Raw genomic sequence first — 20,080 nt, 5'->3', positions numbered from 1 at the left:
AAAAAGGGAATTGTGTGAGTTTGAAATGCAGGTACATTAGTTTAATAACTAAAATAAGTATGAAATGCATTAAAGAGAACACTTGAAAATAATGACAGAATAGATGAACTGCTGTGCAGCACCAAAGAGGGACATTGGTCAAACACTAAAAATACTTAACAGGCAAATACAGTTTGATTAAAAAGCCATAAATTATGTGTAATATGACCAACCTTTGTAACACTGTTTGCAAAGGTGATTAGTAGTTAGTCACTTTTTATTAATTTTTGGAATCTGTCTGCTTCTGTTGTGGAAAAACAGCAAAACAGACATTATACACATAATAACATTCACCGTAAGTCGAGTTTTATTGGACTATTTAGGATAGGAACAGGCTTAAAGAATACTTTCTGTGTGATTTTGTTAAATTCATTACATGTTACATTTGATAACAATGTGAGAACATACAAGTTTTTGTCCTTGATTTAACACAGTTATGGTTGAAAATATTTCCTTGTATGTAATAATATAATATTTACTTCCAAAACTCAATATTGAGACTATTTACAAGAGAAGAATACTGTAGCTGCACCAAGTCAGTTAATCTGGTTTACCCCGACATCTAAGCAGTAATGTGACTAACAGTGATGCTAAGTCACTAAAGTATGGTCAACCATACCCAGCTGTGATGTTGAGTGTCAGAAGAGGTGAGGCCAGTGCAGCTATGTGTTTTCCTTCTTCTCTCCAAAATCTACAGTAAAGCAGCAATGTGTCTAAAAAGCTGTGTGAGCACATTTACTGTATGTAAAACTTTAAGTGGATACAGTAAAGAAACAAAAAAATCACACTTGCATTATTCTTTAAGCCTGTGTCGAGAAATGTGATTGGTTTTAAATATGTTTTAATTTAAACCTCAATTAGTTCCTCCTTCCACCTGACACACACTGACTTGTTTAATGATGGCGCAATTTGTTTCCAACTCACAGTTAGCAGCACTAACAAGAAAACAATCACATCATCCTGTGTCACAATGAGGGATAAATTATGCAGTCTGTTGTGACTTGAGTGTTGTTAATACATTTAAACAGAGAAACGGTGGAGGGTGATTGAGTGTAGTTATTTTTATCTTCTATCATTTCCCATTGTTCTGGTTTTTGGACAAACTCTTGCCAGGTGCTTTATTACAGAGTTGCAATTCCTTTGGGCAAGTTATGTAATAAAACTTCTCTGACATCATGTCTTCCTTTTACACATGATGCTACTTCTGGTCATTGATTCTAGCATTTCCTTGTTTAGTCTTTGGCTGCCGGCTGTAGCTCTATGTGCTGCCGAATAAGTGTAGCGCTAGAAATAGTTGAAGTTGTCAGCTAATGGATACATTAAAAATTAATCGCATGCTTTTATACGTTTACTTTATTTGTTGTCCAGAGAAATAGTCACTCTGAGATGAAACAGCCGGTAAGCTTTTAGAAGGACAGATCAGTTTGAAAGCACATCTTTAGGTCACAAATGGCTGGATTACGCTCTAAATCCTGTTATACTCTCCCTTCAAATAAAGAACACCGAAGTACTTTTCGAAGTCATGTGACTGTTTGTTTAGGTAAACATGTATTCATCTGTGATGCTTCTGTCTCCCCAGAAGCCCTAACCGAGTGTTCCCTTCAGTGTTCAGCACCGAACAAAGCATTTATTTAAAAAGGTTGAATGATGCTCGTGTGTAAACATTGATCTGAGAACTTTTATTTGCAGCACTTCTGGTCCTGTTCAGAATTCACTGGAACATTCCCAGAACAGAAAATACTGAATCATTCATAACTGTCTAATCTCAAAACAACCTCCACTCTGGTGTTGGCGAAGCTTTAATAAGACAACCCATTCACTTGTTTCCCCTCTGGCACAAAAATTCAGAACCCCGTATCAATGTTCACGTACACATTGAGAAATGAAAGGGTATTACACTCACAAACACGTAGTAGAGCAGCCACAGGTAAACAGTTACTGCTGTCGAAATATTTCCTTTGTCTTTGCTGATAATTTCCTTTTAAGACCAAGGACTTGTTTTCTAGGAACAGCTACTGTAGTTTTAGCAATAACAAATAAAGTTATGTGACAAAGGGCAACAGTATTGATGGCAAGTGCGATTATAATGTCAAAGGTTTGCCTTATGTACCTTGCTTTGCCACTTCTCTTCTGGATAGTGCTGCTGGACGTTTTAGAATCAGGGCATTTGTCCAGGATGTCTGAGCAAATTGTAGCTCTATTGTCTCTCTGTCTCTCCTCTATTCCAGTATTGATCAGAAACAAAGGTCCTCTTTCAGTCACTTGAGGAGAGTGGTATTAAAGCCCCATGTACTCCAGCAGCTGTCCAATCATTTCATGTACAGAGCAGACACAAAGTCCTCTGGTTGTCTCCAATCATTTTCCTCACAATATTTCATATAAGAGCTTCTGTTGATAATGCAAATCTTCACAGGTACTGACATATTTCATGTCTTAGAATCATACTGTACATATCTGCATAATATTTTCATATTAACTCTTAAAAATTGATATTGTTGGATAGGTGAGAGCTGGGTTAGTCCACAAAAGCAATACTTTGACTTCATTTTGGCTTTACTCGTTCGCAACAATAATGTACAAATGTACAGACTGGCTTCGGTTTGCGTCAGTCGCCCACACTGAGCAAGAGCACTGGCAGGTGGAACTGGACCACTTAGACACAAAAATAGAAAAAACAGAATTGCTGTACATATTTAGAAGGAGGAATATGCCAAACGGTCCATGTTCCTCTGAACTGCACTGGTCCTCCCATCTGCTTGGTACTGGGAGGGTCCTCAGCACGCTCCCCTGCAGTCTTTAGTGTCCATTGTTGAGCAGATGAAGGAGCAATAACAGTAGGCTGAAGGCAGCTTGAAGCATTAGGGTAGGAGGTGAAGCAGATTTTGGGAGGCTGTTGGAAGGCAAGGTGGATTTGCCCACTAGCAGTTCATTCCCCATAGCCTAGAGGGCACAGAAAGATTAGTTTATGACCTTTATTAGATGCTTACTGAGTAAAAGCAGGCTACAGATATTCTGTGTCTGGGTTCCTCTTAGAACTATAGGTCAGAATAAATGAAGTTTCATTTGAGATTAGGCTTCAACTGTTAACTGTTTTGTTCAGACACAAATGTTATTTATTTATGTATACATATTTATATTATAAATCTATAAATCTTAGTAGGTGGAACCAGTACTTGTCATTTTTTCTTAAAGCATGTAAACATTTAATCATTTACCACCATTTTTGCTGATACATTTTCTGTCAATCAACTAACTAATTGTTTCATCCCCAGTATTTAATATTTAACATGTACAACATAATTGTATGACAATGTTTAGCTGTGTGAGCAAATGCTGACCATGATAAAAAACTAAAACAAAACAAAAATACACACCTGTGTAGGTATTATTGTATCAATGATGTTTGGGATAGTTTCTATGTTTTCTGGTTGGGAAGTGCTGTTCTTGTTTTGTCTGCTGCTGTAGTCAGGGCTGGGTGTACTGGGCTGGCTGAGAGTCGGCTGCTGGTCTGATTCCCTTCCAAATGCTGTGAGGGCATTCCCTGATCCATGAGACATAGCAGTGAAAAAGTTAATTCAACTTCAGCAACATCGTCTTGATCTGTTTTCATCGAGTTCCATTGAGTTTCTGCCATGATTAAATAAGACATGAGTGTCTTATTCAATGACGACAGAAGCCTGCAGTTCTGAATTGTAAATTTTGCATGAGGGCTTTTGCAGGGCCATAGCTAGTTTGGATTTGACTGGCAGAGGAGAGGAAAAAAAAGAAAACTGAATCAGTATTCGCTTCAAGTTTCTCTGCACCTGCCTCTCCACATCGACCTCATTAACTCATAGACCATTTGCACTGGCCAAACAACTCTGAGACCTCTCTCTGTATCTTTTCCAGGCAGAAGGCCCGAAGAAAGGCTGGCCAAAGATTCACCTCGCTGCAAACATCAAGCAAAGATGGTCATTGTGTGTATAGGTTCATATATATATCAGATAGATAGATAGATAGATATTCATTCACACTCCACTGCAGGGTTCATGAGTGGGAAAAAAGTGTTAGGTTGAGAATTGGCATCATGCAACATGGCAGAAGAACAAAAAGGAAATGATTTCATGTACTCACCTTTTGTCTATGTTATTGTTTCCACTATTTAGGTTTTTCTAGTGTCTCTAAACTGCCCAGCTTAACTTCTTCAATCTATAATCATTTATATTCATACTGAAGTCCATGCTACAAGAACTGCACTGTTAGTCATGTTGGTCAGATTTTGGTCTTCTTTTGATATAGACTTAATTTTCCACTATTCAGGTTTCAGAACATTTCTTGAAATCTATATAAGTCTTTAGTGAACTAGGACTGTTAAATCCCATTCATTTTATTCAGTTAATGTCCTTCGCTCACTGAAACTGCACAAGCTTTTTGTAGCCATGCTTGTGGCTAGTGTGAAATATCTCAACAGCAATTCAATAGATTTCAATGACATTTTGTACGTCATGATTCTCAGACATTCATAGTTTTGTCTGAAATATCTTGACAATTACTCGATGAATTGCTGTGAAATTCGATACTTGCCTGTCTCCCTCTCCCAAAAACATATTAGCAGGCTGATGTTAATATTTAGATGAAACCACCACTGTACCAAAGCAAATCTTCACAAACCAATAAAATGGCTGCAGACTGGCAGTCTTTTAACAATTTTCTGTCATCAAAATAGCTGAAAATCACTGTTTTGCTAATGTGTTTAATAAAAGATTTTATTAAGCGAGTCGGAAACCAGAGGTGTGTTAGACATTTTTTCCAAAGACTTGAGTTTGACTGCATGCAGTGTGAGACAGCGATTCTGATTTCTGAATTGTTAAGTGATATTCACTGATCAGGTACAGTGACATACTAAAATAGGGTATGTTGAAAAATACCCTTTTGATTTAAAAAACAAAACAACAAGATATCTTGTCATTTATAAATGAGTAGAAAACACAACGACAGAAATATTTTTTGGGGATTGTGTGTGTGTATGTGTGTGTTTTCTGTCAAAAGTATAGTCTGGAAAGTTCAGAAGCAGTATTACTTTGATTTGCTGCTCAATCCATGTTACAGGTCACCAATATTCATGTATTTATCTGTTTATTTATACGCATTAAAGGGTTAAAACAGATAAAGTTTTGAAAAAACTACTACAGCAAGAAGCTTCTGGAAGTAAGCACTCTAACTTTTCCATCATTTTTGTTAGAAAAGATTCAATATAAAATTACCTAACAATCACATGGCCAGTTGCTTATAATTCACTATGAAGTTACTGTCTGAACATCCAGGTGGAATTACCAAGGAAACAGCATAAAGGGTATGATTAATTAAAATAGATGATGAAATGAGAGAGTAAATAGGAGAGAGAGAAACAGAGAGAGCATACTGTTAATTTTTACCAAATGCAGAGCATCTCAGATTTAAACACATGTCGTGCAGCTGCTGTTTGAGCATGCTGGGAAACATCTGTCTCACTGGATCCTGATAGCTCTGCCCTGTCACTATCTTCTATAGAAGCTGCTCATTTTGCTTTACACATAACAAGCCTGTTTTGAGGCCCCCTGGCACAGGTTATCATTGCCAATTACTCTGATTATGAAAGGCCACTTTTGTATTTTATTTCATAAAGAAATCATCACAGTGGCTATACCAGCTACTTACATACTGTGGAGTATGTAAGTGTTTGTTTTAGCACTATAGTGACAGCGCTTCTCCTTATATTCTTAAAGGTCTTGCCCTGTTTAGGCTGAAAGTATTCATATGCTTTATTTCTGCTCTCTGCTGATACCAGTCTGATGGTTCCTACGCAGTGTACACAACCAAACGCCAGTACCAGTACATGCAACATAGATTTGACTGCTGAATAGGGGGAATACAAATGGCAATGTTATAAGCAGCTATCTGAAAAAAAGTGAAATAATAAATAGGTGCGATTCTGATCTCAGGCAAATTTTTAATCTTTGCAGTCTGGCAATGCAGTTTTTGTCCTCTGAGCTGCATAGAACGTTTTTTTTACACTACATTTTGCAACATTTGCTACAGTATCTCACTGCTGCTGGCCTAGTTTTCCTGTAAAGAGTCATGGAGTTTTTAAATTGCCAGTGTCTGACTCATAAATGGGAGCAGACCAAAATGTAGCCTGTAATAATGCCTGTAAAACATATCAGCTCTATGCTTTTAACCTAACTGCACCAGTTAAACAAAGCATTAATGCAGTCAAATTCTCTACCCTTACCCCCCCCCCCCCCAACCCCACACCCCCCTGTCATGTGAAAGCAAATACCTCCATATAAACACAACCTCTAGCCCAAAAACCTGAGTCAGTACATTCCATGGGCAGAGGACATCAGGGGATAGAGTGATACTCACGGAGACAGATGTTGTCAGTGAAGTATCCCAGGAAATCATCGCACTCCTTCCTCCGGCTCCCACTGGCCGAGCAGGAGCACCATGGAGCCACGCTCGATGTGGAGTTGTTGACATAGTTGGGAGTTATTGTACTTCCTGTAGAGAAACCGCACCAGGTGTCAGTCAGTGTTAAATATTCATATGCCTTTGAGTTGTTACACCGTATTTACAGTGCTTCATGAGCAGGATGGACACTGTATTTCCTGTATACAGCCCTGATGTAAAGGGCATTTAATATTCTAGTATTGCTGGTTAGACTTGCTCGGCACTGACTTGTGTGATATAATAGAGATACCGAGAAGCACTCCAATTTTCTCTTTTTTAGGTCACACAAGTCTCAGACCTTGAGATTTTTTATCTGTGGCTGTTTTTTTCACAATATAGTGGGAAGGTGGGTTTTCAGATGCTTTAATAAATACAAGACAGGAATGAAAATGCCAAGTATGTGTTTGTGCTGAGGGGCACCATTTGAGGTTGTGGAAATGCATTAGCTTAGGTTTGCTCCTCTTTCCAGTGGGTGGAAAAGAATCTGCTGCTCTTCTCTTCTCTTTTATAGAGTGTTACAAAACAAATTAAACGTGCCAGCATATCATATAGGGCCTCTGTTTATCAATAATGGAATTTTATACTTTTGTTTCTTGCACCATCTTGAACTTTGTCCTTTGGTTTAGGATTAGAAGTTTCATTTCCTTCTCCCACTCATCTTAACCTATTCTGTATTTATTAAATTACCCTTTAGCTTTCAGTCATTCAGCTTCCTTATAGCTGCACAATACTCTCTTTCCTCCTCTCACAGGGCATATGGCACATGTTCTTATACACTCTGTATTTACACAGTGACTCCATCTCTCCTCCTACATCTAATTTTTCTTCTCTTTTTATATGTCTTCTTTCTACGTCTGTCCTCTCAGGTGTGCGCCTACCTATGAGCCCTGTGTAGGCGAGGAGGCATGCTCCGTAGTTACTTTGCTTGCAGCCACTGGCAGATGTTTCAGAGGGTTCACAGTCGTATTGAAACTGTGCCAGGCGAGACCTACAATAAAGGAACAATGGACACTGGTTAGTCAGAACATGGTAGAGGCTTGTATTTTATGTAAAAAGTTTTCTGCTTCTTTTTTATAATTTTTTTTTACTATTACTTGGACATTTAATTAAGAGTTTGCCCCTCTGACATAAAGAAATGTTGTTGGCTGTGGTGAGGACTGAAAGCATTGGACTGTAATGTGGAAGTGATAGAAAGAGTAATATATTGCATCCCCCCGATCTGGGATCATTAGTAAAGCCCTCTGAGTGTAATGGGGCTGTGAAAAATAATGGCCATGACCAGAGATAGCAATGAGCGATAACTCTGATCCATCTGGCTCTTTATCTGGGCTAAATATTTAATGTGTTATTCCAACAGACTCTCTGGGGTGTTCTAACCAATGGTGGTAGAAAGCTTTAGGGTAAAACAGCGGGCCATTTTGTTGATTGAATGGCTGTTTATTTGGTTTCAAAGAGTCATAATACTGAACAGCACTGGCCCAAATATATATGATGAGTATATGTGAAATCTATATCTGAGGAGTACTTGAATAAACTGGAAATAACCAAACATTAGTTAAGCTGGTTTGCGATACGATGAAAAAAGAGATGGATTACTAAACAAAATAAACCTGGGGATTACAATTATATTACAGTCATATGTTATTGTATCCATATGAGACCAGAGATAAGTGAAAAATAACTTTAATATCTATAGGCATGAGAGAGACACCGAAATAAATGGAAGTCAATTACAAGCTTCCATTAAGCTTAATTCTAACCTGCACACATAGTCAGCCTCACAGATCCGCATCTGTGTAATGCAGCTGGGTTTTTCCGCGCTTTCATAAGAGCAGCTTGGTACAATGGTCTGCCTTCGACGCTCTGCACATGCAGTGTCCGTGCAGGGGCAAAAGAGCAGCTCGTGTGTGTAGTCGGCAGGGACCCGGTCAAAGAACCTGCGAAGAGCCTTATTGCATTTAGGTCGGTTGCACAGGCCTGACTTGGCAGTGGGTTTGATACAAGCTGAGACATATTCTGTGCGGAGCTTCTGGCACAAGTCGTCCACATTGCAGGCCTTGGCCGCATCCAGGCAGCGATTCACAGTTGTCATACCAACATCAGAGTCTGTGGATAGAAAGTAAGTTCAAAGACAATCCTAGATATCAGTGAAAGGATAATGGCAACAAAGCAAAAAGGTTTTGTGTTTGTATGAATAACAGTGTATCTGAACTGTGGAATGTATTCTTCAGATAGACAGATATGAATTTAAGTTTTGCTTCAAAGTGAAATTGTCCATAAATAAACAATGGAGGCTAATCTCCTGAAGATCAGAATAATAATGTGACTTTTAAGAGACATCCAAGTCTCTCTGTTCTTATGAAAATAGCACAATTCCTTAAAATGAAAATACACAAATGTACAGTAAGTCTAGCCCTGTGGACTGCCCTTCTATCCTACTAGTTAAGCTAGTCAGCTGTTAACCTATAGGAAGCCATTTTCCAAGTACAGGCTGCTATTTCAGTATTCAGTACAGTGATGTGTGTCTACTGTCCGTTGCATTGCCCTCTTTTTTGTTTCAGTCTGTTTGCAACTTGCTGTTTTATTTGTAAAATGTGCATCAGTACCATGTTGAAATGTCTATTCTTCCATTAGTTATTTCAAGGGAACCACAGTAAAAGCAATATGTTCTTGTTGTGTAAAATGTACATGTTAAATGACTTGAATTTACAGGAAATTGAACATGTTCCTCACTGAATTAGCAGAGCTTAATTAGCAGACACACCTACATATGGAGATATTCAGAACTATTTATTCCACAGACCAGTTAGTAATAATGCAAAGAGGAATAGTACAAGCAGAAAGAGCCACAGTGATGATGATGTTTAATGAAGAGCTGCAGATGACTTGCACACCTCCAAAAGGTAAACTACTTATTTTACTTTCCCCTGCTGCTTATTGGAAAAACACTCTTAATGTAACAGCTCGACTCAAGTCATGACTCGTGACTGTCACCTAAAACAATGGAAAAATGCTCTAATGTAAGTGGAGCAATGAACTCACAGACTGTGCCTGGAGCAGAAGACCATATAAAGAAATCTATTGCAAGCTGACATCAGCTTGAGCTAAAATGGAAAAAAACATTGGAAACCAAGCATTCAGAGCCAGTCTTTTTTGCTCACAGGGATTATTTCTACCTACGTTTACTACGTATTTGATACTTTGGTCATGTTTAATATGAACATCTGACATTGTAAGATGATATATATGTATGATTAAAAATAATAAAAAGCATTACAGCTCCACTTTAAAAAATATAATTGAAAGTGATGAAAAAACTAACTGATAAAGAATCAGGAAATGCATACAATATTTTATATCCACTTGTCTACAGAATCAGATCTGAAGACAAATGTTATGTGATGTGGACTAAATTCACCAAAAAAAGCTCCAGGGCCTTTTTTGCATAAGCGAGTAAAGCAATCCTCAATTTATGAATAGGCATGTTTGGTGTGAGAGTGAACCCTGGTGCTCAGTGTGACCATTTCTGAATGAACCCTTTGTATACATGCTGCCTGGTTGAACCATTTGAACTGTTTGCTTCAGGGATGAGTCATCAGTTTTCTGCAGCATGGTATTTATAGTTTTGTAACAGTGGCAGGTGTTTTGGTTGGGGTGGTAGATAGATATGACTACACATATGCCTACACATATCTTTGATTTTCTAAGTCATTTAAATCTTTCATGGTAAAGGATTTTTTTTTTTACATGAACCTGAAACAATAATAAATAATACATTCTATGTTGATAGTAGACAAAAGTGTGTTGTAGTATCATTCATGCGTCATGTTATTTTACTGATTATGAATGAGGTTGCCATACCTGAAGATAATGTCATTATGGATACTGGAAATGTGTTCAGATAAATGGTGATACTCATATAACTGTGCATGTCCTAAGAACATAACGGACCTCTGTTTGCCTTGGGCAGGCTTCCAGGAAACATTCAGGAGAGTCACGTATTCTTGAGGACAAAACATTTTCAAAGGGTAAAATGGTATAAAATAAGGTGAAAGTTAATGAAGGTCAGTGAACTTGCCAGCTGTAATAGAGGCCAAGCGGACATAGTCATAATCCCTCTGCACTGTCTCATAAGGGTAACTCTCCACCAGGTTGAGACCTGAAAGAATAATAGACACAGCAAGGAGCATTGGTGTGAATGTTGTATCATTACAGTTCATCTAAACTGTATGAAACATCAATGATAACGATAATCATTTGGCCACTGAGGCTCCAATTGGCTAATTCATAAATTATACACAGATTCCCATTATTCATTCATCTTGGTTACTGTATTATTTTTAATGAACCATTGCTCATCAGCTACAGTTTGTAAATAAAATGGAGTTGTGATAATGTGATTTTTCAGCAGTAGAGACTCCTTCTATCCAGTAACCACTGACCGTGTATGATGGACTGATGTAGGCTCCAGTAGATGCTCAGGCAGTTCTTCTCTTTCTTCATACCCCGTTTACACTGGCAGCCATGTAAGGGGCTTGACAGTAGGGCCGACACCGCATTGGCACACTGGCTCCTCGCACCGGGGCCCAACTTCATGCTGCCATTGCCCGCAACACACTGACGCAAAGTCCGCAGACGTGGGCTACAAGTCTCATCACTTGAGCATGAGTCACCAGCCACCAAGCAGTCTCTGCCGGCCATTATTACCTCTAACAGAGCTGCGGGAGAGCCAAACAGAGCACAACAGACAGCAGAAAGATAAGGGGATTTCAGATGGCAGCTGAGTTGTAAGGTTATGAGATGAGACGGGAAATATTATATCATAATAAAAGAGAGGCAAGCTGAAACGTCTGACCCAAATGTCAGAATTAAGAAAGGAGGGGGAACAGGAAAGTAAAGAACACTTTGAAGAAGAAAAATGTGAACAGTTGTAAGGGGATATTGAGCATGATGTTAAATCCACTCCTTGTTACAACACTCCTACCAGACCAGCCACTACAGTTTTCAGATGGATCTGAAGTTTGGTGCAATTCTGAGTAGACATCTAAGATATTAGGTGTAATAGACAGGCAGATAGTTCTCAGGTTCAGCAGCAATAAAGAAAGATGTACTTTAAGTTTTGTATTTTGTGTTTTTAGCCCCACTATTGACATAGTTCTAGGGATTGCAAGGTCAGTCAATTCACCACACTATCGCACCACGACTACTGGATGGATTGCCATTAAATTTTGTTCTGACATTCATGGTCTTCTTCAGGATAAACTGGAGAGACTTAAGTGACCCTTAAACTTTTCATTCAGCGCCAACTTCAGCTAGAATAAAATATTCAGCGTCAGCTGTACTTTGTGTTTAGTGCTTGTTAGCAAATGTGAGCATGCTAACAAACACAACTAGTCAACATGGTAAACATGTTCACCTGAAAAAAACATCAGCAGGTTAACATTGTCTCTTTGACCATATTAGCATGCTGATGGTACTGTTTCGCTTCCTTTGTAGAGAACAGCCTGATCTTCGTTTTCCTAATGACTCTGTGTTTCCTAAAACTGTAATTATAGTATCATTGAACAATAGTCAAGTGAAGGTATTGTCAAATCAAGAATAGTAAACAGTCTTCTTAGTTGAAAGCATAGATACTGCATGAAGAATTCATTTTTTCATAGCAGTTCAAGAGCAGTGCAAGAACAGTTCAACTTTTAGATGTCAGGAATTATTCCCTGCATACCACACGACTCTTCTTTTTATAATGAAAAAATCCTCTTGAAGAACACGGAATGAAGCCACTTCTTGCATGAGTTGTTCATATTGGTTTATCTTTTCACATAACCCCTATTAGGTTTATAACTTTGCTTGAATTCATTACAATGGATATTATGCTTAGAGCAGTGTCCTAACTGGGCCTGTAGGCCACAGCATTTGCTGCTTGATTATAAGGAGAACAGCCTCATGGCTGAATGATTTTTAGATATTGTCACTAACCTCTCACACCATACAAGATATGAAATATTATTTGTAATGCAGGGTGAATAAATTACATGCAGTAACTGTGTGAGTGGCAGAGTAATACATAAGCTAAACATTGTTGTCATTTATTTAGTGGCAAATCTTGTCCTGAATAGGTTTGAGCTCCACTGGATGATTCAAGCCCATTCTGCAATATTAAGTGTGTGTCATGTACAGAATATACCGAGAACATTAACAAGTGAAAGAACCATAGATATTCATCTGTTGCTGTGGTGGACTGACACAGTATCATGTGTGTTTATTGCTCCTTATCTCAATGTGCCAACATAACAGCCGGTGAGATAGGAGTTGCTGTTTTTCTATTGCATGGGTGTGTGCTAGGATGGCAGGCAGGTGATTTTTATGTTAAGTGATGTACCAGCATTATACTAAGTGGTTGTATAGAAGTATTCGAATAGCATTGTCTAAATATGAGGGAAAATGGCTCTTTGTTCTAAAATGTTGCATCTGACACAGAAGACATTTTAATATGGAATTCCAATGGCGTTTACTGCTGTGTCTTTTATATCCTGCTGTGTATCTTGAGTTTGAGTTCAATATTATTTATAATGAGCATTGTGTTTTGTAGCATTTTTAACCTCAGTCATCTCCGCTCTAAAGAAGAAACTCTGACGAATTACCATGGATGAATAAAATGTAATGTGTCAGTTCACACAGTAACATATAGGAGCTCTTACATCTATCTATCTATAAATGACAGGAACGTCTGTCTGTCTGTCTGTCTGTCTGTCTGTCTGTCTGTCTGTTATTCGTATATCTCTTGAACCGTTCATCCGATTGATTTCAAACGTGACAGGTGTCTTGCTATGGGCACGAGTAAGTGCAGTTCTAAGGTTGACATTGTTTGGATAAGAAATGCAAAAGATATAGATAAATATATCTGTAAAAGAAGCACACATTTGCTGCTGCCACTCCCCCTCTCACACAGCACACTGAGCACAGCGCAGGACCAGAGTTACCTGGGATTTGCACCGGTCCTTCAGCAGTGCGAAATGGCTGTGCCGCGGTTTTGCTACGTCCTCTGCCCAGTGCGGAGCGGAGGTTGCTCTGGGATCTGACTTTTAAATGAAGTTGCACTGTTAATACAGTAATTGCGGCAGTCCAATAAAATCCAAACGATTTTGTTAACTTGTTCAAATTTAGTTGATTTGGTATTTTATTTTATTTTTGTGCTTATACCATGTGTCAGGCTACGTAGCTAGATGGTGTCTTTATCTGTCTGTTTGGTTCGTGTTTGTTGCTGAAATAGAATCGGGAGGCTGCACGGGTTTTATTCTGGAAGTTTTATTATGCCGATTCTGTGTCTGACTTCCTGTCCAGTGCAATCTGCTCTGTTGAGCTTGACGTGATTGAGAAACCGCTCTGTCAAATATAGAAATGCTGCGGATTGATAGCACTGTGGCGCAGAGAGCCTACTGAGACGTGCCGTGGCATTTCTGGTGGAAATTGGGCTTTAAAGAGAGTATAAGACAGCAGAGCTTTGGCAGCTATAATGTGAAATACACTTCAGACCCTCAAAAAAATGGATGAAACTGAAAACACTTTGAATAGCCCAGGCTACTTTATAGTAAAAACACACGCAAAAACAGTTTTTGCACAGACAATCCACTGGTTATACACACCAAGATGTTGACCCCAGGTGTAAAATGCAGGCAGTTAAAAGTAAAACATTTTCATTGGATAAGGTCTAGGGTCATAACAAACCCTCGCTCTAGCTAATTTCTTTGAGTGTAATACTGGGAAAATGGGAAAACAGTAACATTTGTGTCTTTGTTTGTATTCCTGCTTTTCTTAAAGGTCCAGTGTGTAGAATTTAGTGGTAATGTAGCCTGATTTGGTAGAAACGGAATATAATATTCAAGTATGTTTTAATTAGTGTATAATCATTTGAAAATAAGGATTAGGCTATTGTGTTTTTGTTATCTTAGGATGAAGATGCTGCTTTCATGTGCTTACACTTTAGGCAATTCTGGGGCAAACTAGTTCCAGCCATTGTCTTGACCTCCAAAACACACACATGCAGTAAGAAAGAAAGAAAATAAAACAACATATAATCCATCCTGTTGGCACCATTAAATCAATAACATCTGCTTTCAAGGCTGGATCTTTACTCAAACCCCATAGGTGTATTGAGTCCATCTCACATCAGGAGTTATCTGAGCTCTCATCCTCTATTCAGCACATGTCAGCTAAGCGCATCCAATATAGACATGTAGATGGCGTGGGGGTGGGGTTTGGGAGGGTGGCCATGATTTCAAACCAAAGCGAACATCCTGGAAGTCCAGATGGTCAGTTGCAAATTCAAGGCAGAGATCCCAGGCCCTTCCTCTACAGCTATGCGTGTCAGTTTGTGCTGCATGGGCAGAAGCTGGAATAGACACCATACATCATGAATGCAAATGAGCCGCTTGATTTGACATTTCCAATAAGCCTGTCTCAATGTACCAGTGGGTTTAGCCAATTAACCATGTCAGTAATCAATGTGTTCTGAGGCTCAGTTAAGTCCTCAGTTTCCCTGCCACATAAATCACAGGCAGATTAGCTGATCAGTTACCCTTGCGCACCGACTTAATGGTCCACTTCAGGAGAGATAAAATGGAAAATGAAACTTAATGAAGTCAGCTGGAATGTTAGCCTCACTCCTACAAAACAGTGAGGCTGTGGGGGAAAATGGTAATGTATTGGTGCATTTAATGAGTATCACCTTTGTTTCAAGACTCTTAAGATTTGTCTTTATAGTTTCAAGTTAGCAGCTTCAGTGGAATATATCAGTGCAATGGTATTTTGTAACATAGCAAAGTTATCTTTATTGTGACTGCTGATTTGGCAATCACACTAATTTCCTTTTTACTCAGTTTTTCTGCTTATTCCACCCACTTTGCCCTCTATCACAGGCAGATGCCGACACAGCATTGTTGGAGTCAGTGATGGAATTCTGTGCCACCCAACCAGGTACCATGATGTTGTACTCATAGTGACTGATTTTGGCAAGGTGAACCTTAAAAATGTTCTGCCAAACTTCCATTAATATGCTGTCCCACCAGAAGGTTTTGGTAAGGAGGCTAATTCTTTCCCACCAGTCAGCAACTTAGATCACAACACTGTCTCCCTTATACTAGAAAATAAGCAAAGGATGTTACAGTGCGCTGTGTTTATGAGACAGGTCAGTCATTTAATTGCTCTATCAGGATATGTTCAACTCTAGCTATAGAACGCCATTAAGCCTGATGTAGTATTGACAAGATTCATGGCAACACGCTAATAGTATCATCCTGACGGTAACTGTACAGTCATTTATGAAACAGAAACAATGGATGGTATTTATCCATAAAATAGCCTATTAAAACATATGATGTTCTATAATTACTATTCCGTTTTTTTCGCTGCACATATGTTGGTTTTTCTTTGTGTGTGTGCGTGTGTGTGTGTGTATAGTTTCCAGTCACACTGCCGATTCGTTCCTCAGACATCCTCCCATCACTGTGTTAGGGTGTACTCACACATATAACAACTGCTACACTCCTATTTTTCTTGCTTGCTATTTTCAGTAGCAGGCCTTGTCAAGATAGGTATTATACATGCTGGAACATAATGTACTTGTTAATGAGTGTTTTTAAAAAAAACACACTATACACTATTAGTATACACTATTAGTCCTCCAACAGTTGATGCTACTAACACTTCTTCTACTTCCACTGTTTATTGAGAGATAACTGTTTAATCACTTCATTCCTTAATTGTATTTTCTTCAAAAATAAACCTCTCCAGTTGGTGTATTCTTTTGAAAAATTAACTTGAGCAAAAATAAGTCCTTTTTTTTAGAAGAGAAAGACACTCAGGGCCTGATTTACTAAAGGTTTGCGTGTGTAAAAACATGTGCAAACTTGACAGCACCCGCAAAAAATGTGCAAGCTGATCTACTAACGCAGCGCACTGAGGTTTGCGTCTTGCAATTGTGCAAGATAGTACGCACTGTCCATTGAGTACGCTTGCCATAATGAATATGTAATATGGGGCGTTTCAACCCCAGTGTGCAAAATACAGGGAGGAGAAAATGCAAATATGTTATTTAGCACACGCATTGTGATTTACCAAACCTGAAAGTATTTTTTCTGATGCTAACTGCGTCTATAAATAATACCTTTTTGAAGGGCAGGTATTAACCGGCTGCACACAATTTAGTACCCACTATTTGGGATCTTAGTAAATCAGGCCCTCAGTCTTGTAAATGTACTTCGGCATTTTAATTTGTTCATCAGAGATCATTGAGATATAACAGGTTAGAAGTGGTTGTTGGCACTGTAGCCTCATAGCAAGAGACTCTCTGTGGCTGCCTCCCACACACCAAAAACATGCAGGTTAGGTTAAGTGGTGACTCTGAATTGCTCGTAGGTGTGAAAGTAAGTGTGACTAGTTGTATGTCTTTATACTATGTAAGCCCTGTGATTGAGTGACAACCTGTCCATCTCGTACCCTGCCTGCAGTCCAATGTCAGCTGAGTCTGGTTCTAGCTTCCCCGCAACACTCTAGAGAATAAGTGGTAAAGGAAATTGATGGAGGGAAAAATTAGAGGTGGCACACTGATCAAAATGAATATTACATTTTGTCTAATTTGTTATTGATCTCCTGTTGCTCATAATAAATGTATTAGAACTCAACTACCTTTGAGAGAAAAATTAAGTTCACCATCTTGTGAAAGTACTGCCCTAACATGTCCTCATACCTTATTTGCTTTATAAGTAACAACTAAAAAGCTAAACTTTAAAGTTATTGGCATAAGTGGATATAAATCATTCTACCAGTGTATGAATCATCTTTCCAAAGACGTAGTCTGTATTTTCTATGATAAATTGGTGCTGTATGAAACCCTGCATAAGACAACATTATTTGCTTTTATGGTGCAAAATTAGCAATTTCAGACATCAAAGCAGAGTCGATTGAATTTGGCAAAATGAGATAGCAAAATATCCACCTACAGTCAAAATATAGCAATGTCAGCTCCGCACATACCTAATGTTAGACATCAAACAAACACTGCATGAAGACCCAGAAAAAGGCATGGTAATTTAAGCTTCAAAGTTTTGAAAAGAGGTATTCACACATTCAGCAGTGGTACATTTTTTAGCTTCTTCACTCTTTGAGTCAATCCTTTTCCAACAGCAGCACTTTTAAATTTTTACTGAAAGAAAATACAGTGTGTCATGGTAGTAAGACAGAGCTGGACCATACTTACACTTCTCCCCAAAGGCAAGATCATAATGTCAGCTGTGAAAAGTTTATATTTAAAGGAGTAACTAACTCCTTTTTATAGGCTGCAACAAGGCAAAAACAGAAAAGGCAAAACATATGTCTTAAAGGATAAGGCAGATATAAAGTTGTAAAAACAGATCACAAATATATTTTGGTGGTGTTTTTTTTAATTAAACTATTGGATAATGTGGTTCTTGTTACACAAACAGGAGTAATGCATGCATCTGTTAACTATTTCAAACACAGATTAATACACCGTTGGTTTGCAAGTTAATATTTATAGTACCAGGATGCTGTATGTGGGATTGACTTAAAATGAACTGCAGTGTCAGTTTATGGTAATGAAGGAGAATGCCACCAAGTGCAAAAGTAGGGCTCATTTATGTTTTTTTTAATAGTTTCTGGAAAACAATGAAGGTCTAAGATACAGAATAAGCTACATCAGGCTTTGGCTACACAGACAAAACCTTTTAGTAGAGTCAACAATTTGTTTTATTTTTCTTGGGATTTGTTAACAGTAGCAAAACTCCAGAATCTTGCCTGTTTTATCCTTTTAATAATGAATTTTCTAAAATGGCATGTGGAGTTGCTAAATACTCCTAATCCTTATTAACATCTGCTTACAAGTTTGGTGCTGCAAGAATTTGCAAGAAAACTTACACTGCATATTAAACAGCTGAAAAAAAACAAACATGTCATTTGACTGAGAGTGATTCAGTGGTCTGCTGAAGTGTTGAAAACCTGTGCTCTTCTGAGTGACATTGCACACTCTCTGAAAATATCAGGTCCCGAAAAGAGATCATTTAGTCCCCTGATAATCATCTCCTCTTCTCAACCAACATCATCACCCTTGTTTTTAATCGATGCTCTCCCTAAAAAGGAGGTCTGGCTAGAAAGGAGATGTATGTGGGAAGCCGAGCCTTATCTCTCACTGCTTTTTCCATCTCCAAACATGGACACATACACAGCGTAAGGACATTTAAGCGATTAACAGATTTTTTTTTTAAAACATGATGTTGACATGTTCTCCCACTGTGGCAATATAGGTGTTTTTTTTCTTTCTTTCCTATAGGCCATGTGCATTTCTGACTTTTTTTTACACATTACTTTTCACCTTTATTTCTGAGCTCCACATTCCCCCGATACAGTTTTGAAAAAGAAAAAAGAAAACAAACATACAGATTAATCACGTAATTTAAGGGCTGCTGTGTGAAGGGAGCGAATTGTAAACAAAGATTAGATCTGGACGCGCTAGAGACAGCGGTTGTTATTCATAACTCGAATCACTGCTGCAAGTGGGAACCCGGGTCCGTTTGATCTGGGGGCTAGACGCTGTAAGACTGACTTGCACAGTTGCAAAGGTCTTGTAGCATTAAAGTTTGTTTGGATCTTTGGAGTATGAGTTTACTTGGAACAGCTTGAGTCTGCGTGTGTGTGACAGTGTGTGTGTTCTTGATCTTTGAAAGACAGTTTTGGTTTCGGTCCTTGAATGATACAATGAGGTGGGGAGTTTGAGATTTAAAGGAGCACTATGTCATTTATAATCAACCTCTATCAGCAGCATCTTTGACAAGACTCATGTTGTGGCGTTCAGTTAAAGTCACATGAGATCATATCACTGCCATAACGCTCTCATAGCCATCGGGTAAGAATGAAGATGACAAGCAAAAATGCAACTGAAACAGCTCATGAAAATAATTTATCTTGACAGACAGACAGAGTAATAATAATTCGGTCCAGCCCCACTGTTCTTTGTTTAGTGACTATAATTAATAGAGTTCCCTTCAGCTTTATAGAGTATTTTAATGCTTTTCAGCTTATTACTTTGGTTTCCTGGCCTACAACGTTACTGTTGTTTGTTCCCCACTCTCATCAATGTCATTTAGGCAAATTGTGTTAGTGAAAAAAGCTCTGAAAATCCACTCTGACAAGCAACAAATGGCAGATAGACAAAGTAAACAACAAACCGGTGTAGAAAGTAATGTGTAAGCATAAAAACAATTTTTTAAAAAGCACTCACAATTCAAAGATACAAAGTTCATGGGAGTGAAAGGGAAAATAAAAAATAAAGACATTGAATTTAGGATGCAAAAATAATCTTGTGGGTTTATTAAGTGATGTTGTATGTTTTGTGTCTAATGCCACCAGGGCACTTATTGTATGGAAATGTCAAAGGCACATTTATGAACTTGGTAGTTTTTTTAATTTAGTTTACTTTTGGTGTCTATTTCATTGTCATTTTATTTGTCTGTTTGTGAAGCACTGTGTAAACTGTTTAAACAGCGCTTTCAACAAAATTATC

At 38.3% G+C, this 20,080-nt stretch overlaps 1 protein-coding gene across 1 annotated transcript in view; it reads right to left on the bottom strand.

The window, feature by feature from the left end:
- Positions 1-2,835: 2,835 nt before the first annotated feature.
- Positions 2,836-20,080, bottom strand: part of gfra4b (GDNF family receptor alpha 4b) — a 40,243-nt gene continuing 22,998 nt past the window's right edge. The window contains exons 2-8 of the mRNA XM_053323992.1: positions 10,950-11,225; positions 10,586-10,666; positions 8,268-8,613; positions 7,386-7,495; positions 6,424-6,558; positions 3,414-3,580; positions 2,836-2,979 (exon numbers count right to left, since the gene is read on the bottom strand). Of these exons, the coding sequence (XP_053179967.1) occupies positions 2,836-2,979; positions 3,414-3,580; positions 6,424-6,558; positions 7,386-7,495; positions 8,268-8,613; positions 10,586-10,666; positions 10,950-11,225 (1,259 nt within the window). The remainder of the gene's footprint in view (positions 2,980-3,413; positions 3,581-6,423; positions 6,559-7,385; positions 7,496-8,267; positions 8,614-10,585; positions 10,667-10,949; positions 11,226-20,080) is intronic.

This window comes from Scomber japonicus, chromosome 8, assembly GCF_027409825.1.
Source record: "Scomber japonicus isolate fScoJap1 chromosome 8, fScoJap1.pri, whole genome shotgun sequence".
In the NCBI taxonomy this organism is placed as follows: domain Eukaryota; kingdom Metazoa; phylum Chordata; class Actinopteri; order Scombriformes; family Scombridae; genus Scomber; species Scomber japonicus.
This window is presented reverse-complemented; position numbering and strand designations above follow the sequence as displayed.